This window comes from Monocercomonoides exilis, assembly GCF_001643675.1.
Source record: "Monocercomonoides exilis strain PA203 chromosome Unknown scaffold18-1597598, whole genome shotgun sequence".
NCBI lineage: Eukaryota > Preaxostyla > Oxymonadida > Polymastigidae > Monocercomonoides > Monocercomonoides exilis.
In genome coordinates, this window is record NW_027150563.1 from 521,461 (window position 1) to 542,981 (window position 21,521).

At 38.2% G+C, this 21,521-nt stretch overlaps 5 protein-coding genes across 5 annotated transcripts; 2 read left to right on the forward strand and 3 right to left on the reverse strand.

Annotated features, from left to right (window-relative positions):
- Window positions 1-49: 49 nt before the first annotated feature.
- MONOS_10394 (uncharacterized protein) lies at window positions 50-8,123 on the reverse strand (the record flags this gene model as incomplete). The annotated part of the gene is made up of 1 exon (XM_067862841.1): window positions 50-8,123. The coding sequence occupies one exon, from the start codon at window positions 8,121-8,123 to the stop codon at window positions 78-80; it is 8,046 nt and encodes a 2,681-aa protein (XP_067728786.1). The 3' UTR covers window positions 50-77.
- Window positions 8,124-9,635: 1,512 nt separating this feature from the next.
- Window positions 9,636-12,351, forward strand: MONOS_10395 (uncharacterized protein; the record flags this gene model as incomplete). Its single annotated transcript, XM_067862842.1, has 3 exons — window positions 9,636-9,673; window positions 9,715-12,013; window positions 12,226-12,351. 3 exons carry the CDS (start codon window positions 9,636-9,638, stop codon window positions 12,349-12,351), a joined length of 2,463 nt encoding a protein of 820 aa, XP_067728787.1.
- A 1,414-nt stretch (window positions 12,352-13,765) lies between these two features.
- On the forward strand, window positions 13,766-15,000 carry MONOS_10396 (putative ATP-dependent RNA helicase FAL1; the record flags this gene model as incomplete). Its single annotated transcript, XM_067862843.1, has 2 exons — window positions 13,766-14,071; window positions 14,122-15,000. The coding sequence occupies 2 exons, from the start codon at window positions 13,766-13,768 to the stop codon at window positions 14,998-15,000; spliced, it is 1,185 nt and encodes a 394-aa protein (XP_067728788.1).
- A 760-nt stretch (window positions 15,001-15,760) lies between these two features.
- MONOS_10397 (aldehyde dehydrogenase (ALDH)) lies at window positions 15,761-17,804 on the reverse strand. The gene has a single exon (XM_067862844.1). It carries the CDS (start codon window positions 17,787-17,789, stop codon window positions 16,008-16,010), a length of 1,782 nt encoding a protein of 593 aa, XP_067728789.1. The 5' UTR covers window positions 17,790-17,804; the 3' UTR covers window positions 15,761-16,007.
- Window positions 17,805-18,131: 327 nt separating this feature from the next.
- On the reverse strand, window positions 18,132-19,743 carry MONOS_10398 (putative Meiotic recombination protein DMC1; the record flags this gene model as incomplete). The annotated part of the gene is made up of 4 exons (XM_067862845.1): window positions 18,132-18,307; window positions 18,487-19,156; window positions 19,279-19,371; window positions 19,666-19,743. The coding sequence occupies 4 exons, from the start codon at window positions 19,741-19,743 to the stop codon at window positions 18,132-18,134; spliced, it is 1,017 nt and encodes a 338-aa protein (XP_067728790.1).
- Window positions 19,744-21,521: the final 1,778 nt, after the last annotated feature.

The following is a 21,521-nucleotide window of genomic DNA, read 5'->3' on the forward strand; positions in this document are numbered from 1 at the left end:
TACAGAAACACTGTTTCACATTTGCCATCGTGCCATATCTCCATTTTCCTTTTTTCCTTTTCTCGTTCCAGAATCCTTCATTCCTTCTTCACCATGTCTGGCTGATCTGCCACTATCCCACATTCACGTTCACAAATGACCAAAGGCTCATCACCTGTCAGCCATCCGCTCTCCTTCTCACCATCTTCAGACTCTCCATAATCAACAGCATCTGAAATCGTCATGATCAATGCTCCAGGAGGGAATCGCTGGATGAACTCTCTCTTCAAATCCACAAGACTCATCCTTTCATTTGGCTCTCCTTGCCAACACTTGCATATCGCTTCTTTCAATGAACACTCACACAAACTTTGAATAGTCGGCCTCTCCCCATTCACAATCTTATCTCCAGCAACCGCTGCCTCATACTCCCCAAACGGGATTTGAAGCGTCAAGCACTCCCACACCATCATCCCAATCGAAAACACAACTGATTCCTTCGTCGCATGCTTCTTCGCTCCACTCACCAGCTCCGGCGCCTTCCACCTCAAACACTCTTTTTTGAAGCTATCTTCATCCTCAAAGGCGGATGAGGGAAGGGAGTCATCATTGTCATCATCATCACTGGCTGACGTCACAACTGTTGATGATGAGATTGATGATGAGTCTGAACTATCATCAGATGAGAAGTCAGAATGCATCACAATGCAGATCACCATATGTTCGGAGAAAAGAACAATGTGAGGACTCAAATTGGCCAATGACTGAAGCTTGTTTTCCATTTCATCAAATGAATGAAGAGAGAGATTAGCCACCCAGAACAAGACCTGGGAAGCTGTCTGCTCTCTCTCCTGCAGAGTTCCAATCGGCATTTCCTTTGTCTTATTCCTTCCATGTAACAGCATGAACAGTGAATCTCTCAAGTCCACAATCAGCTTTTCATGAGGCGATGAACATGCCATCGCATCCACCAGATTCGACATGGATGATGTGGTTGGACACAGACTCTCTGGTCGGATAAAAGTGGAATCAGAATCGGTCGTTGAAGTTGATGAGATGGATGGCGATGGCGTTCTCTTCCTTATCTCTTCTTCATCATCAACCTTCTCCAACATCCATTGAGGAATCTTGTCTGAGTCTCTGCCCAATATGTATTCAGTCGAACCACTCTCAGAAAGAAGATGTTCAGATGACTCTGAATGTTCCAGTGTCTTGTCATACACCCTCTTCTTCATCCTCTCTTCATTCTTCTTCTCTGCCTCCCTCTCCGCTCTCCTCCATTGCTCCTCAGGTGACATCTCCATCGTCACCATCTCAAATGCCTTCGGATCTTTTCTGATATTATCGTTCACAATCTCTCTCAAATCTTTCGCTTCATCCTTTGCCTTTCTCCATCGAACAGCCAGAACAATAACAATAACAAACAAAAGCACAACAATCACAATACAAACAACCACAATCAACAGCCAATAAGATTTCATTTCTTTTCCTCCTTCAGCAATCCTTTCATCTCCCTTTCCCTCACTTTCGCTCCTGTTCTTCAATACAAATGAGATTGTCGATGAAGGAGATTCTGCATCCCCAAACAGAACGCACACACTCACCTCAACATCACTTCCACAACTGCTGATGAGATCTTTTGTCACACTTCCTTCTGCTTCTCTTTCTGATAAGAATCCATTTGAATCAAAATCATGTTTTTCAATCTCTTTCTCTTCTCCCTTTCTGTTCACAACTGCGAATGACAGATTGCATGGAACAAGAAGCATTCCTTTGAAGGTCAACTTCATTCTATCTGTCTCTTCATTTGTTTCCACACTCTCCAGAGCTGGAATGAAGAATGATGAATCCCTTTCTGAAACAATTCCATCAAAACTGCACCTTTCATTCAGCATCCAAAGTGAAGAGTTATCCTTCCATCCATCTCCTCCTTTCAAACTCGACACATTCAATGTTCCTGAATCTGAACAGATGATGTTTCTTCTCAATGATGGATATCCTTCAATTGAGGGATTGTTATTCAAAAATTCTCCTTTCTCAATATTCACATTTCCACCTCTCATTGTTATTCCACCTTCTGGTGAATTTGTGATTGTTGAAACTTTCATCATCACAGAACTCTTCACAACATCAACAAGAGAACCTTCCCATCTGCACATCTCTTCTTCCTCGTTCAAATATTGCTCATTTCTTTCCTTTGAACTCCCATCGAAAATGCAACTGTCCATTTTCACATCCAAACAATCCTCCAATTTCATCAATTTTCCTTTTGCGGTCTTTGAACTGACTCCACCTATTGTGCAATTTGCCAATTGAATTGTCTTTTTCATTGTCAAGCAAGATATCAATGATTCATCATTTCCTTCAACTGTGATATTTTCTGTATTGAAATCCTTTATTGTTAATTGCGCGCATTCATTAATATCAATCAGAGAAGTTTCAACTGTTGAATTGCAAATCATTAACGAATCAATTGTTGATGGAAGTGGTGATGAAAGATTCAATACAGATTCTTTAAGAATAAGATTGGACATTGTGCATCCATCAAGTTGCAATTCTCCTTTTTCCATATTGATAACGTGAAATGGAATGTTTGCAAATTCTGTATTAACACCTTCCACTGGAAGTTTTGAACTGAATGAACAACTCATGATATCAAGAATTCCTCCCTCTGGCGATATCAGTGATTCATGTTGAGAAATGAAATTCGAATCAAACACAAAATTCACTCTCAATAATGAGACTGTTCCGGTTGTTGTCACCAATGCATCCTTTGTTTTTTCAATTCTTGATTTCACTTCAACTTTACAATTTTCTCTGCTCTTTGAACTCAGACTCATTTCCTCCAGATTTATTTCTCTTCCAACCACACTCACAGTATCAACATACAATAGACTCACATATTCAGATGTCAGATGCACCAGCCCATGCTCAATTGAATCACATGGAAGAGCATTTGTTCCACATTGTCTGTCGTTTGATCCATTCACACTGCTCACAACAATTGTGTCACTCTGATGGATAGTCACAAATTCAATAAGATCTGTATCTTCTTTGTGCTCACAACTATCAATTCCATATATAGCATTAATTCGTGAATAATGATTCTCACGAAGATCAAACTGGAATTGGCTTTCATTGATCTGCATTGCGATGTTGAAACATTCAATGAAAATGTCATTTCCCACTCTTGCTGTGTTTGAACTGAACTTCATTCCCATAAATGTGAAATTCAATTCCCCTCTTTCCTTTGTTGCCAAATATACCCCTCCTCCTCTCCCTGAACTAATACTGCATCTGCATTGACTGATTTCGGACTTAATCATCTTCATCGATCCAGATGCACCCAATGTGAAGAATATTGCCCCTCCTTTTTCGCTTGTTTCTGCTTTGTCTTCTGTGATGTTGCTCGAATTCACAACCAAACAAATCTTATTCTCGCTCATTGATTCCAAAATGCTTGGCCCATTGTCACTTCTCTTTACTCCAGAAAATGATGAATTATCAATGTTAAGACTCATTTCCTCACTCACTTCATTTATCTTTGTCATTGATTCAACTCCTTTGATCTGAAGAAGACAATCCCCACTTTCATTCAACGATTCCACTCGAACATTCACCAAATGACAAGAAACCCCAGCATTGTTAATTGCAAAAATACTGTTTCCAACATTGCACGATTCCATCGACAAATCTTTCACTTCCACGTTTCCTCTAACCACATCCACAAATACACAATCAAATCCCTTGTTCATTCCTGCCTCTGAATGGAATGAGCATCCAGTTATCACCAAATCTCCACCTTTGTTAGAAATAATTGTTTTGGCAGAATTGTCAAATCCTGATGTTATTTGAAGTTGGATGTTGTACAATTCAAGATGAATATCATTTTCCATGAAAAAATAAAGTTGACTTTCAATTGCCTTTTCAAAATTCAATTTGGCTTTTGTATCTTCCTCTCCCATCTTCACACTCTTTTTGATTTGATAATTGGATATGTTGAAAGAATCTCGAATGATAGTTGATCCTTCAATCTGAATTGTTTTCTTTCCAATCTCCTTTTCCATGTTTTCCATCCCTTTCCACATTGTTTGACATGGCTCTTCCTCGCTTCCACATCTTGCAACATCAAATCCTTCTGATGAGATAAATATCTCAAATGAACTGAATGGAACGAGGAACATGAACAGATCCTTGTTTGAATAATTGTTATCTCTCCCAACAAACAAATTACCATTATTTATCATTGAGGAGTAATCAAAGTTGAATGAGTCATTTGTCACAGAAGTATTTAAATCATTTGCCAAAATGAACATATTCCTCCCATATTCTGCTTTATTCTGATCAAATATCAAATTTCCTGACAACTCAAACTTTGCATCTGCATCTGCCACAGAAAGCATCATCCCTCCTCCTTTCCCTTCACTTCCACTCGTTGAGGGTGCACAGCACTTCTCAAATCTTGTTGATGAGACAAACAGTTCAGACGGATGCTTCAATGAAACTGACATCCCTCCTCCTCTTTTCCCTTTCTCATTCACCTCACACATTAGGAATGTGCAATTCTCAACTCTTATTGTGCCTTTCGTTCCATCATCATTAGGACTCACACAAAGGCTTCCACCATCTCCTTTCCCTCTCGTGATATTCTCAAATGAGGTGTTCTTCAATGTGATTGATGAACATTTCTCAACCTGAATTGCTCCACAATTTGACAGATCACAATTTGTGATCGAGCAATTCTGGATTGTGGCTGAACTGCTTGTGGCAATCTCAATCAATCCACTCACTCCATTTGATATTGTCTGATTCATAATCACCTCGTCCATCAGGTATTCGCAACTTCCATTCACAACAATCACACTTCCCACAAATCTCACTTCTCCCACACTCCCTCCACAACTCATCCCAACTATCTCCACTTTCCCTCCACTCGCACTTACAAACGCATAATTCACTGCATTCGCTCCATTCCCCATCTTCATCCCACAATCAGCAAATCTCAATGTGCCTCCTGAAGAATGGATAAATGATGATCGCTCTCCAATCGATCCTCCCAATTCAAACAATATCCCTGTCAATGTTGATGAAACATTGTTCATCACCAGTGCTTCATGCGTTTTTGTTCCTGTTCCTCCAACTCTCAATAGAACATCTTTGTCACTCGAATCAATCTCATATGACTCCTTATTCAACTCCACTTCTTCATCAAATGAAAATGTGCTTGTCAGTCTGATCATTCTCTTTGAACTCAGATACCGATATTCACTCGCTTCTTCAATTGTTCTGCATGGGTAATCTTCATATCCACACAGTCTGAATTCACTTCCTTGTTCTCTCCCACTCACATATGCTGGCGATGAAAATGTCCGAAGAAACACAACAAGCGGAACAATTAGCTCTGCCTTGCCTCTTTCTCTTCCACAAAGTTCACTCAAATCTGCTTTATTCGCCTCAACAACTGGATTGAATCCGATTGAAGAGCTGTTGATAACAGCTGACAAGTCCTGTGCTTCCACAAACACATTCTTCCCTCCCATTGTTGCAGCACAACCAACAAAACTCACTGTTGTGATCTCAAAGTCAAATGAGTCATCAGCCAGATGCAGCATCACCCCTCCTCCATATCCGCTGCATTTGCATTGATTGAATGTTGTTGTCCCTCCACTGTGTGATTTTGAATCTCCAATCATAACCTTGCTTGCTGATGATAATAATTCCACTTTGATTCCTCCTCCATTTCCATTCGCACACTCACATCCTTCTATTGTTGTGTTCCACACCTCGAATGTCTGTCCTCCCTTCACACTTTTTGCCATCACCACTCCATCTCCTTCTTTTGTCCGATTCACATTCCGAATTGTCACATTCGCTAACATACTCTCTCCTGATGTTGATCCTGCTGATGATGGCTCTTCGAACAGAGGTTGGCTCATTTTCATATTTTCTATCTCAACATCGCTCATCCTCAACTGAGACAGTTCCATCACAAATATCGATGAAGATATTTCTCTCTCTCCATTAACACTTGAAAAGATCACCACATCCTCCAATGAAAGTGATCCGCTCCCATCAGACACCACAAACACATTCGGTGAAGAATCTCTTGTTGTGTTGTGATCGATTCCCACATGCCCCACATCCAACTGTCCGCTTGTCACACTGAACAGCGTTGTTGAAGATGAAGAAAGAGAATTCGTTCCAATCACACTCGTCTCCTTTCCTTTCCCCAAAACATTAATCTTCTTTTCCCCAACATTGATTGTTTCCTTTTCGCTTTGATGATTCCCACTAAGGACTGTGATCGTCGAGTTCAGTTGAATCAAACTCACATCCACTGCATGCCCCATTGTCTTGCACGGCTTAGAATCGCTCTTTCCGCACAAAGCATTGGAGTCATCACCGTTCGCACCCACAAACCTATCCTTCATCACTTCAATCAGCCACCACTTCTTTTCTGTATGCTGAAGTACCCAATTGTTTCCGTTTTTATATTGGTAGTACACTCTCTCATTATCGCTATTCGTTGTATAGGATTCATAAAACGGATTGTTCGATAAGAAGAGATTCTTATCATCTCGAAAACGTACATCGTGACCATATGGAGTAGAATCAGTGCATCTACAATCGTGGAAGAACAAAAAATAACAATAAGTGTTGTTACTTGGAGCTATTTGTTGATTTGGATGAAACCAAAATCCTCCTCCATATGCAGCTACTGAACATGAAATAAACTGAATGTTACTCATTTTGAATGGAGCGGCAACATATCTGCAAAACAGCCCTCCTCCCCAGTTCGTCGTAAGCGAACATGAAGAAAAATAGCACTCAAACAAGCACGAGCTTTCTCCTTCTCCCTTTTCTTCCCCAATACATCCAGATCCAGACAGACTGAAGTTGTCCAATCTCAACCCTCCACCATCATGGTGAGCCTTGCACATCTGGAAGTTGCACCCGCCTACAAGGGCACATGAACGTATTTCGCAAGCATACACCCCTCCACCGCCATTGTTTTGTGCTGTGCACGAATTGAACATATTACTCACAATCTCGATCATCTTAATTGCATGGCACATGATAGCTCCCCCAAAGTAGTATGCAGTGCAGTCATTGAATGAACAATGTGAAACAGAAAGCATTCCAGAATTGAGATTGTACATACAGATTGCCCCTCCACTCGATATCCCGTCCGTAACAGAATCATTTTCTCCTGTTGTTCTCGAACCGCTCCACTCACACCAAATGAATGAATTAGCTCCATTATCTGTTGTGTTTTGTCTCCCTGGAGTCAACTTTCCATCTGAAGTTCCTTCACATTTAACATTTCTTGTTCGACAACACCCGATGAATGAGGTGTTTGAGGCTGTCAAAGAGGCCGAGGGGTTGTTGAGGGAATGAACAATCCCTCCATCATACGCATCGCAAACAGACGTAAATGAGCAGCAGCTCATCACACATGATGTTTGATAAAAGGAAGTGAATGAAGACGAACATTCTGAAGTCGCTGTTGAAATGTTGAAAAATGTCAGATGAGCGAGTGAAACAAGATGAATAGAAGGTGATGAGAGAAATGGTGCTGAAAAAACACAAAAAGAAGAGAAACGAGAAGAACAAACAGAAACAACACATTTTCCAGAATATTTCCCTTCCAAGGCTTTTGAAGAAAACAGAGAAGGAAATATCTTCATAAACGAAGTTGAAGAAGATCTGAGTGAAATGTTGGTGAACAGCCCACAACTTCCAGTTAAGCAAAACGGAGGTGTTTCACTCAATGGTACAACTTCACAATCGTTCAATTCAACATGGCTCTCATGTCCTGCTTTGATTGCGCTTCTGCCTTCATTTTGCCTCAACCCCAATGATTTGAGCTTCATCGATGAATTAACAAGAATCAAACATCCATCAACCTCACTCTCTCCAAAATATCTTCCCCCTTTCCACATTTTGTGCTCATCATAAATTATTGATTCTTTCATTTTCTCATCTGGATTTTCAACTTTTATTCGGTTGTATCCTTCATTCAGCATATTTACACATTTATTCATCCCTTTAATCTTTTTCTCAGCCCCTTTCTTACAATCTTCATTTTCTTCGGCAAGCACTTCACATATATATTTTCCATCATTTACGTCATTTTGGAGCATATCTACCCAAGGGTTCTTGAGGTAATAAATAATTCGTTCATTCATTGATTTCTCTGCTTGCTCTGCCTCAGCACTTGTGGCGCCAATGCATAGAAACTGCACACAAATTATGCCAATAAGCAAACGTATTACTGACAGCATGGGGATCAATCCACACGAAGAAGGCGCTTTCTTTATTTTCTTCGGTTTGGCTTTATTAGTATGGGCACAAATCAACAAAAAAATTATAAATTAAAATTCATTTTTCTTATTTATTTTGTTTAAGGAAATATTCTATTTGTAATTTTTTATAATCAACTGTGATTGGTTTTTGGTATGTTTTTATTTCTTATTTGTTCGATCCTGAGAAAGATACAAAATGAATTGTTAGAAATAATTGATATTTTGAATTTTTCATGATAACGTTGAGAAATGTGATGAAACTTTACAGAGATGCAATTGAATTTTTTAAAATAGCGTATGATCAGGATTAACAAATTTCTTAGAAAACAAAAGTCCGAAATTCATTTTATTTATTTAACTTTCATTTATCCAGTGAAGAGAAGAGATCAGAGCGATGAAAATATTGCTTCTCTTTCACACATATTTTTTCCTTGTGTTTGTTTGTCTTTTTTGAAGTTCTTTATTGTTATCATCAGATCCATTGAGTTTTTTATGAAAATGATATTTGTTTATAGATAATTAAAATGAAATGGATATTATTATTCAAATAAATGAAGCCAAAACATTTTGTTAATTTGCATAAGCGTGTTGGGTATTTTATTTAGTTTTTTGATTAATTTTGTGTTTTTTCTGAAAGAGACACAACATTGATCGTTTGAAAGTTTTCATGGATGAAATTGCCAAAAAAAGAGAGACTTTTTGGAAAGGCTTTGACATTTCAGAAAGGAATATATTTTTCATTGAATATGTGTTTATCGTTTGTTTGATTTGAATATTTCATCTTTTTGATTTTTTCCATGGTGATTTCACAATCTAATTTTATCTTCACATTCTTTTCAGGGCAATGGAAGTTCAAAGGCAAAAGCCAAAGGTTTTTTATTTATATTGACAGAATTCTTTTTTGTTGAATTTGATTTCAAGTGGAGAAGAAAGGCAAAGAATAATTGAAGAGCAGAGAAAGTCTTTTGAAGAAAAGAGATTGCTTCAAGACTTGGAAAATTAAATGTGATAATAACACACAAAAGGGCAGAATCATATTGAAGAACAATTAATTATTTCATGAAATGCTTGAGGATTGGATTGAATGGTTGAAACAATTCTGAGTGGGAATGGAATTGATGTTGATGATGATTGAAGAAGGGAACTTGCAGCAACATCGCTTGGAAGTGAAGAGATGGATAAGAGGGGGAAAAACATCGATTTGGATGAGAAATAAGGAATCGAAGAAAAAGAGAAGATAAGAGTGGGTTTGTTGATTTGTGAATGTGAGAAAGTTCCACTGGAAAGGAAAAGAGAAAATCATTGGACAACTGAAGTTTTTCTTCTTCAAACATCATCGTTCTTTTTCTCATGGGATCTTCATCAACTCCATCAACTTGGCAAGAAAAGTATCAAATACCTCTTTTTCTTCATCTTCAACAGCATGCAGAAAACAACAAGAACCATTCAATCATCCATCATTGCCCTTTGGATACCCTCCATTTTACCCATTTCTTTTCCCTCCTCAGTTTTTGCCTTCACCTCAGCAGCAACAGCAGACACAGCAAAATGAATCGAAGAAAACACAGAAATCTCCTAACGCTGAAGAAAAAGAAGAAGGAGAAGAAGGAGAAGAAGGAATGAATTCGCTGAATGGAAAAGGAAGAGCCACATGTGATTTGTTGGGGCAAGAGCACATTTCGAAGCAGCAGAAGAATCCAAAAGATAGGAAAGTTGACAATTCCAAAAATGATGGGACGAAACAGACAAGAAGGGAAGGCAACATCGAAGATGAATTGGTTGCTGAGCTGAATGATGACACAACAGAAGAAGATGAAGAAGGCGAAGGAGAAGAGGAAGTTGATGACTCAGAGGAAGAAGAAGATGATGATGGGGTTGGAGAAGAGAGAGAGATTGATAAGTTTTTTCCCTGTGAAAATGAGGAAGAAATTCAAAATGAAAATGAAAATGAAATGCAATATGAGACATCAGAAAACAAGGAAGAATTTCGAGGGGAAGATGAAACAGACAGAACAAAAGAAGAAGAAAAAAAAGAAGAATTCCAAGAGGGAAAACAAAAGTCAGTTGATAAGAAGACATTTGTGTTTGGGTTTGACAGCCAATTGAGAGAAAGGATGGCATTTGAGGACAGACTGGAAGAGGAAAGAAGATGGAAAGAGGAGAAAGAAAGGCTGGATGAGGCAGGCACGAGTGAAGCAACAGACTTTTCACAGAAACAACAGAAACAGGGAGATTTCGATGAAAAGAGGCAGATTCCACAACATTCCAACATATTTGAATCCAGAAAGAGGCAAAAAGCACCTGGAGACAGAGCCTTTGGCAGAAACTCTGTGTTCTTGACCTCGTATTCGCGACTTGCCTCAGCTTCGTCTGGCCTTGCCATTCCATCAGCATCTGAGAATGGCAGAGGAAAAGAAGGAAAAGAAGGGAGAAGAACATATATTCAGGTCAGTGAGGATGATATCAATCATTTTTCATCATCATCAGTTTCTTCTTCTTCTTCTTCTCTCCAATCTCCCCATCTGCACAAGACACACTCCTCTCCTCGCTCTTCGTTGCATTCAGTTGAAGACCCAGTTTTGTCGATGACACTACCTTCGCATTCAGGAAGCGAGCTTCTTCGGATGAAAGAGAAGCAGCAACAAACAACTGACTCTTCCTCCACTTCCTCTTCTCCCTCCTCTTCTTCTTTCAACAGCTCTTCCATTTCGCCTCTCGAAGATGATGCATTTTTCAGAGCAGTCAAGCATCATTCTCCTCCGGCTGATCTTTTCTTTTGCTCGCAAAGAGAGAAAGAGAGCACTTCATCATCATCATCACTTCCTTCTTCTTCTACTTCTTTGGAACATCCACAGCTTCCTCAGAGATCAGCCCAATTCATTTCATCGGGTGTTGCACTTGATCCTTCTGCACATCCAAACATGTTTGCATCTTCTCCCATTGCTTCGCTGCTGTCCTCCTCGATTAAAACACAGCAAAAAGCCAATCTTTTTCAAGAAGACGACATTTCGACATTTCTTGCAGATGTCCTTCCATCCAGATCGAATGCTGTTGGCTCGACTGATATTTCTGATGGAGTGAGCACACCTTCTTCTTCTGCCAAAGATGACAACAATCCATCATCATCATCATCTTCCTTTTCTTCCTCTTCCTCTTCCTCTGAGAATATGCATCCGTTCATTCAGTACAGCCAAAGCACAGCTGAGCAGAGTGTTGCACAGGCACAGCAGACAGATGTGTTGGAAGACGGATGGATGCCTCTGAGCGAAAGTGCTGTGACTGGCATGGAGAAAGAGAGAATGAATGGTGTTTCACATGAAACTGATGAAAAGGAAGAAGAAGAAGGTGATGATGATGATATTGTGTATGAGCATGCACTTGGCAGCTCTGTGGAGTTTTGTGGCTCTTCATCGCTGGTAGCACCAGGAGCCTATTTTGGCTCGCCTCTGAAAACACAATCGGCTTCAGGGACGAGTTCAGCGATGAGGAAGCACACAGGATGGAATGGGAAAGGAGGGGTGGGTGGGGACTGGGAAAGGGCAGAGACAAAAGGGGAGAAAGATTTTTTGCTGATTTCAGGAAAGGCGAGGTTCAAAAACTCGACGAGGATTGGGAGGGAAAGAGAGAAAGAGCAAATGAATTTGAGCAGCCGAAAGAGGAACACGAAAACCAAAAGCAAAGAAAGAAGCATCAACAAAAAGACAAGATCTCCTTCACAGACAAAACAGGTTATTCTTTTGTTGATTTCTTTCTTTCTTTCTTTCTCTCTCTCTCTCAATTTTCTTTTTCTTTTTCATTTTTTTTTGAACATTTGCTTTTGAATTACAATTTTGAATGTGTTGAAATGTGCATTTGTTTGTATAATTCCATTCATTTATCAAATTGTTTTCAAATTCCATGTTGTGCTTATTCTTTTGTGTGTTTTGTGCTCATTTGAAAGCAGAAGCAGTCTGTCTTGTCGGGTGCCTCTTTGGCGAGTGAAAAAGAGAAGCAAGAGCGCAAAATGGCGATTCTGCAGAAGATCTTGCAGCGAGCTTCTGAAGAGCAGGAAGACAACGAGAGATAGCCACTCAGCTTGAACTGTTCACAATTGGGTGTTCATGAAAGGGTTTTTGAAGCGATTAATTTGTCTGTCTGTTTGCTTTGTTTTTCAGTTGCCAAGCGATTTCCAACATTGTTTGATGAAAGAATTGGATTCAACAAAACAACTGCAACACTCAAGCAAAGTCAGTTCATTTCTTTGATTTCTTTTCTTCTTTCTTCTTTCTTCGTTCGTCTTTTTCTTTTTCTTTTTTTCCCAAAACTGTCACTTCAATTGACTCTTTCCCCTCAAAATTCAGTTCGTTCTCAATCGCATCTTCTGATCCTCTTTGTTCAAGTCTTGTTGTGAGAAATATCCAAGTCAATTGTTTTGTTGGGATGCAGATGGGATATTATGAATGAAAGTCTTTTGATGTTGATATGTCATCAAAGAATCGATTTTCCATTTCATTTTCAAAGACCATTTTTGAAATGTGAAAAATCAATGTTCTCAGTGAAATCAATGAAGTCAAAAAAACAAACATTGCATCCATCACTTCCACTGGACAAGAACAAATCCTTTTTGTCCATTTCATTTTTTTTAGTAAACTTCCAAATGACCAGAAACAATAATTGAAATCATCATTCATTTTTAGAACTTTCACAAAACCCATTCAGTTGATTTTCTTTCCTTTTTCTTTTTCAATCACCTTTTTTGTATGTGTCATTTCAAATAAGTTTTTGTGAAAATCCTTGCAATTCTAGTGACTTGATTGTTTTCTGTGCTTCAAAACTTTTGCATTATCTTCGAACAAGTGCTTCCTCTTCGATTTTTTCAATTTTTGTTTTTCTTTATGAATAATAGAAAACAATCGTTTCATTTTTTTTTCCCTTTTCTTTTCTTTGTTGGAATGTTCACAAAGACTTGTTGATACCGAAAAAAACATTTTATTCCATATCCATTGAGAAAGGCAAACTCACCAACGAAGTTAAATGTCATGATCTTTGTCGAAGAATCTGTTGAGCATTCTTATCATTCTTTGAATTTCAAACCAATGATTCAATAGAAGTTCAAACGAAACAATCTTCGCATTCAATGACAATGAATTGTTTTTCGTGAAATTATATAAATCATCAAGATAAGAATATTGGTGGAAAAATATTCAACAGAACTACTTAAACTGAAATTTTCTCCTTTTCAAAAAAAATATGGTTTGAAACAAAATACCCATAACAAAAATTGTTTGTTCTCGATTCAAAATCAGTCGTTTTTTTCAATATGGCAACAACATGTGACTATTTGTTATTTCTTTCTCTTTTCATATTTATTGCTTTATTTGCGACATATTTTTCATTCGTTGAACGATGGGAAATGTTCTCATCACCAAAAAAATGTGTTTCCTTTTCGAAGACAATCACCACGTCCTTCACCTTTTCCCCCAGTTCAGCGTGTTGCTTTGATGGGATGGGACAAGGAAATCGAGGAAACTTCGCGTGAATTGTGCAAAACATTTGAGGAAATGCATTTGAAGGATGAATTACTTCGTGGAGTTTATTCATATGGCTTTGAGACTCCATCACTTATTCAGCAAAAAGGAATCTTGCCAATTGTTAGAGGGCGTGATCTTCTTGCTCAAGCTCAGTCTGGAACAGGAAAAACAGCCACTTTTTCAATTGCTTGCTTGCAGAAAGTGGATCCATCTTATCGCTTCACACAAGCTTTGATTCTTTCTCCCACTCGCGAACTTGCAATGCAGTCACACAATGTTTGCATTTTTTTTAAAGCATTTAATGATGTTTACGATTTTTTTTTTAGGTTATTTCAAAAATGGCAAAATTTTTGAAGGGCCTCAACATTCTCAGAGTTGTTAGTGGAGAAGCTATCAGCGAAACTGCACGTAAAGTTGCTGAAGCACCACAACATATAATTGTTGGAACGCCAGGGAGAGTGGCTCATTTAATTCGTTCTGAAATTATTGATGTTTCTCATCTGAGAATCTTTGTGCTTGATGAAGCAGATGAAATGCTTTCTCAAGGATTTAAGGATCAGGTTGTTGAAATCAACTCAAATTTGCCGAAGAATGCACAAACAGTTCTTTTGAGTGCAACAATGCCCCAAGAAATCATTGAGATTACACGCCAGATTCTGAACGATCCTGTTCAAATTTTGGTTCCTCGCGATGAGCTCACACTTGACGGGCTGCGCCAATTCTATGTGGTTGTTGAAAAAGAAGAATACAAGAAAGAAGCACTGTTCGACCTTTACGATTTGATCCAGCCTGCGCAATGTGTCATCTTCTGCAAATCCAGATGGAAAGTGAACTATTTCACAAAAGATATTCGGAGAAGAGGCATTAATGCTTGCTCGATTCATAAAGGAATGAATTATGAAGACAGAGATCACAATATGCAAGATTTCAGAGATGGGAAAAACAGAGTGCTCGTAACAACTGATGAGTTCGCACGTTGCATTGACGTTCAGCAGATTTCGCTTGTTGTGAACTATGACTTGCCAATGGAGAAAGAGTCGTATATTTACAGAATTGGCAGATCAGCCCGTTTTGGAAAAAAAGGAATAGCCATCAATCTTGTCACAGAAGAAGATGGACAGATGCTGAAAGACATTCAGGAATTCTATGGAATAAAGATTGAAGAAATGCCACCAAGTATCAAAGAACTGCTGCAGCTGAAATAAAAGAGAAAATAATGAGAGAAAGAAGGAAAGGGAAATCTGAACTTCATGAAAGAAAAAAAAATGAGAAAAGAAAAAAGATGAAGAAATGATGAAGATGAGAATGAATAAAAGACAAATAAGCAAATAAAAAAGATAGAAGAGAGAAAAATCACATGAAGAAAAGATGAAGAATTGTTGAGGAAATTGTTTTGTTTGCTTGACACTTGTTGGAGATTGGATGAATTCTTCTTTCAAATTGGTCAAAATGGAAAATAATCATCTGAAAAGAAAAAGAAAGAAATAAAAACCATCAGAGCCCTTTCTTTTCCTTCTCATACTTCATTCTTCAACACAACTTTCAAAAGACAAGAATCACAAACTGGAAATGGGTTTGTGGAAGAAAAACTTTCGTCAATACAAAGATAGCATTCACAAATGCCAATCAGCAACTTTTCATTCTCATCTTCGGTTTTCAAACAACTTCCTCATTAGTTGCCATCATTTCAATTCTTGATGTCAATTAAGAAGATGAATGGTAAAAGTTTTGAAGATTGTTCAACATATTGCGTTATCAAAAGTTTTTCAACAGTTGTTTCTCATTTTCAAGAGTGATTTTCACACCTCACCTGTTTTTATCTTTTTCATTTCAGAATATCCAATTTTTTTGGTTTTTATTTGATGGCAGGACAATATTTCTTCTTTGAAAATACGAATGTTTCTAAAACATAAAATGCTTTCTTGTTCTTTTTTCAAAAGCATGAGTCATTTCCAAAGATAAGCATCCGATAAAGCATTTTCAATATTTCATTCATAAATGTGAATACTCTTCAAACAGAGGTGGAAAGTGATGGAATTCCAATGAAAAGAAATAAAAAACATGAAAGCAACCAATAAAGAAAAATTCAATGAATAAGAAAAAATATAACTGAACTTCTCCTAAATGTTTCTCTTTCTCTCTCTTTCCCTCTCTTTTCTGCTGTTCCCATCTTTCAACACAGTTTCGGCAAATGTGCTCATCCGATGCAACTCTACATGAACCTCTTGATCATTTTCAGCTTCGCCTCTGTGTATGGCGGGTATCTTGCCCCAACATCCAGCGACACCGACTTGTCCAGCAGCGCCTTCATGTGCGAAAACGTGTCGAACGAGAACTTCCCGTGGTACATCCCCATCCCGCTCTCCCCAACGCCTCCAAACGGAAGGCTCGGGATCTGCAGCTGCAGCACACACTCGTTGATCGCCATCGACCCCGACGAGATGTGCGACGCAACAAAGCTCTTCGTCTCGCTGTCGCTCGTAAACAGATAGCACGACAGCGGCTTGTCTCTGCCCAGCACAAAGTCCACACACCGGCTGGCAAACCCGGCCGACGGAAGCGGAACAATCGGAAGAATCGGCCCGAATATCTCCTCCTTCATGAAGCGCGACGTGGTGTTCGGCGCACACAGAATCAGCGTCGGCTCAATAAACAGATCGTCCGCATCTGAGCGCCCTCCAAACAGGATGCGGTGCCCGCCGTTTTGAGTCGGCCTCAGATTGGCTGGGAGCGAGGTGTATGTCACAAGGCCAGTCAGAGAAGAGGAAGATGCTGAGGAAGAGGATGGGCTTGTGGATGAAGAAGAGGATGAAGAAGAGGATGAAGAAGAGGATGAAGAAGAGGATGAAGAATCTCTGGAAGCGTCCTTTTCAGCATCTGTTTCTGTATCGTTCTTCAAAATACCAGTTAGGCGGTCAAACTGCCTTTGTGCCACAATTCTCACATAATCTTCAGACTTTTGAGCGTCTGATCCGTAAAACTCCACAATCGTCTTCTTTATCTTTTCCACGAGATCTGCAACAATATTTTCCTCGCACAACACATAATCAGGCGCAACGCATGTCTGTCCGCTGTTCATGTACTTCCCCATCACCAGCCGCTTTGCAGTGACATTAAGGTCAGCTGTGTGGTCGATGATAACAGGGGATTTCCCGCCGAGTTCAAGGACAACAGGGCAGAGCCAATTCGAGGCCATGTTGTACACGTGCTTTCCAACGGATCCGCTTCCAGTGAAAAAGATGATATCCCACTTAAGAGCAAGAAGAGCATCAGAAACATCATGTGAACCTTCAACAACAACGTAGCTCGAATTATCCAAATATCGACCAATTAAAGTTGCCATTGCATGTGAGGTACGGCATGTTATGCTACTTGGTTTTATGCATGCGCAACAACCAGCAGCAATCGCTCCAATTAATGGTTGTAGTGAAAGAGAAAATGGATAATTCCACGGAGACATGATCAAAGCGCAGCCAAGGGGTTCGGGATAGATGGAAGAAGTTGAAAATCCTTTCATTTGAACGAGAGGAGTGGAAACTTTCTGAGGGCTCATCCAAGATTTTAAATGATTTATTGCTTCACTAATATCAGCTTTAACCATACCAAATTCCGTCATATACGCACTTGCGAAATTCTTATGTAAATCTGCATAAAGGGCATCAAATATAAGATTTTCATTTTCATCCAACATTCTTTGTAAAGCCTTGAGCTGAGTAATTCTGTATTTGAATGTTTTCGTTGCATGACTTCTGAAAGAGTTGACAAGCCTCTGATGAATTTGTGGGATATTTGAGGCAGGAATGTAATGCTGTTTTGAAGCTTCAATATCTTCGATTCTTTGCTGTGCACGCGATTTTTTTTCAGTGCCAGCCATCTGACTAGAAGACGATGAATCTTCAGCTTTCTTTTCACCTAGTGTTTCTCCAGTTAATTTTGAGTCATTTTGCTTTTCGGTCTTTTCTTGAATTGGTGCAACTTGCTCAGTGGAATCCATTTGATATATTGATCTAACCATTATAAAATTCATGAACGGAGAAATAATCAATACTGCAATTAGAAAAGAAATCCAATGAAAAGAAAGCGGAATGAAAGATAAAATATAATTTGATTTTATACAAGTTTGAAACACTTTAAATATTTTCAAATTCGCTGAATTTAAGTGCATTGTAACATTCAAATGAAAATTGAAATGGAAATGAGCTAAATGAATAAAGTTTTAAAATGAAACAGAAAAAAAGCTTACAAGAAGCATCAATAGAAGGATGACCGATGTAGAATTTATTAGCTTATGCCTCTTCACAATTCCAACTCTCTTTCAATCTTCCTTCCCTCTTCCTCATTCGCTTGAGTCTGTGATCCCCTCGCTTGAGATGGTGAATGTGCACTCAGACTCAGGAAGTAGCGGGCTGTCGTATATTTTGCACACTCGCTGTTCTCCTTTTCCTTTCCGCAGAAACAGCCGTGTTGTCGATGCATGCGCCATGATGTGTCCTCCAATCGGTTTCTTTGGATCTGCTCGTTCAAAGCATGAATGGATTAAATTATGAAATTGCAAAAATTGAAGCACAAATGAATAGGCAATAAGAATAACATCAACAACAATTATTCCTGACAAAGAATAAAAAATGTTTTTGGTTTTATTTTATTTTTTTTATTTTTTCAATGCACTCCATCACACAAGTCAAACACACCTGCTTGGAACATTGCAGCAGCGCCTGGGTCAGCCACAACCTGGTTCGTCACAAGCACAGCCACCCCAAACTCCTCCGCAATCTTCATCAGCATCGACATCAGCTTTCCCAGCCGCTGCTGCCTGTCAGCCAGCTCACCCCTCCCGCTGAAGTCCACCCGGAACAGCGCTGTCACGCTGTCCACAATCACCAATCTGAACTGGTCCTCTGCCATCTTCGCACACACCTGTGTCAGAAGCCCCGTCTGCTGCTCGTGTGTGTATGCCCTCGCAAAGATGATGTTGTCCAGCACTGCCCCTGGGTCCAGTCCATACCGCACGGCAATCGGATCAATCCGCTCCGGACGGAATGTTCCTTCAGTGTCGATGTATGCCACCTTGCCATTTCCTCCCCCTGCCTCCAGAGGCAGCTGGCACGTCACACACAGCGTGTGCGCCAGCTGTGTTTTCCCTGTGCGGAACTCTCCAAACACCTCTGTGATGCTCATCGTCTCCAGCCCTCCGCCCAGCAGCGTGTCCAGCTCTTTCGAGCCTGTTGTAATCTTTACCACATCCTTTCGTTTCAGCAGATACTCGCTCCCTGTGATGAACCCATTGAAAACCACTTTCTGCACTGCCTCCAAGATTTTGTCCAGCTTTCCTTCAGAAATCCCCTTCACTTGTAGCAAATCCTGTTTGAGTACATTTTTGTACAATTCAGTTCAAAGCAAATGTGAATAGCATTCAGATAAATGAATATTTTTTAAAAAGGCCATTCAATTCGAGCGTCAACTGAACACTTGTTTTTTCAAACTTTTTTTGTTCGCATTTGAAGGCTCTGCACGGTGAAGCATCCCGCCTCCTTCAGCTTTTTCACATCTCCTGCGTTTATGCCAAGTTCCACAAGCTATTGTTTCCGATTCATCCCACGTTTCGCGTTCCAAGAGAAAGAAATCAATTATCAGATAGATATGGTGGAAAAATTAAGCAATACAGAGATTAGAACCCACAACAATTTCGACATAATACAGAAAAAGAAGAAATTTTAATGCAAAAAAAAAACTCATATCTGAAAAACAAAAATGGAAAAAATTCTCATAAAATGGTAAAAAGGAATTGCAAATGCATTTTTGTAAACGAGACCAAATAAAGAAGCTTTACTTACAAATAAGTCCATCACAATTCACCAGATTTTTCACACCTTGTCAATTTCCATAAAACTCTGAATATCAGCAGAAGCCTCTTCGACCATTTCTTCTTCCATTTGCTCTGTACTCATTGTGTATTCTTTTTTGCTTTGCTATTCCTTTCTCTTGAACTTCCGGCATTCTTTTGAACATTTGAGAATTATTATGGCTCGAAAAAAAAACATAAAACTCCAAATAAATAATCTGATTTCCACTCATAAAAAATACTTACAAATATAAATGCGGAGTTAGCTTTAATTATGTATGTTTTTGAATACATACAGTTTTTTTTTTTTTTTTTTTTTTTTTTTTTTTTTTTTATGATAATCAAAAGTTCTGATTTCAAAATAGTGTATTTATTTTACAATGCATTTATTAAATGAGAAAATGACAGTTTTCCACTTTCATTTGAATATCAAAAAATATTCCAAATAACTTTTTCGTGTGAAATTCAGTTTTGTGAAATTTTTGTACACTTAAGAAAAAAAGATACTGCATTTGATCCATTTCCAACCATTATGATTTTGATTTCCATCAATTTCTTTTTAAATTTCCTTTTGAAAATTTGAATTAAGGAGGGTTATAATTAATGAAATCTTTTTCATTCATTCAAAACTTTCATGTCTATTTCATTTGAAAATAAACGTCAATTATCATTAAAAAGTTATATATCGACGATAAACCTTCTTGGTTTTATTTTCCTCAATTTTAGAATATCCATAACATTTATAATGAATTTATTGTTTCAACAATAATTATCTTGCATTTGACTATTTCGTTTTTTCATTCAACACAACAAAAAACATTATGATATCAAATATAATTACACATATATTTTGAGCAAATCATCAACTATTTAAAGACGAATTTTTTACAAAATATTGAAATGAAAAGTGTTCTGAAAGATTTGTTCTTCTTTTCATTTTTGTAGGTCAAAAATCATTTACATTACACACGAATCAATAGTAAAAATTTGCTCGGCAAGTTCCAAATATATGGACCATTGATAAAAAATATTTCAAATATCGTAACCGAAAGAATATGTTATATAAATTAATAATTAATTAGTTTCATCTGTCGAAAATGCATTGTTTGAAACTTTCCATTTTTTTATTTGATCCATCCCATGAATATTTTCTTTTTTTCTTTGTTTTTTATTCTTAGTGTTATTCATAGTTACACGTGTGAAAAGTTATTTCATGTTTGTTTTTTTTTTGCGTTCAAATTTTGAGATATCCAAAAATGCTTAATGTTTGATCTCTTCAACGTTTTTTTGAACGAAAGAAACACAATTGATTATCACATTTGCACAGGATATTTCCAGCATTAAAGTGTGAATTAACAACATTTATCATCAAAAAATAATCAAATGTGAAAGGATCACAGCTTTTTTGCAAATTAAACCTATATTAGAATGAATAAAACAAATTTCAGTTTTTTTTGTTTATTTTTTCGATGATATTGATTCCCACTCATATTAAACAATCAGAATTTTTCGTTAAAAATAAACATAAATTTATTTATTTCTTTGTATAATCCCCAAAAAGAAAAAACCAAAAAACCAAAATCACAAAGATAAAGAGTGTTTTTCATCAGTCATTCTTTTATTGTTATCTTCTTCATTCAGCAAAATCAATAAAGGAGCATCGTATTCATGAACTTCGATATTCTCTCTTTTTAACAGCTGCGAAATCGAAATTACGATATGCACCTTCTTAACACGTTGTTCAGAAGGATGTCAACATGGAAAAGCGATGTGTTTTGAGTTGAAAGCGGTTGATGAACAGCAAAAGATGAGGAAGGTGGGTGTGACAAGCAGCATCTGAAAATGATCTGAAGGATGCGCCGGAGGAATATTTATGACATGCGC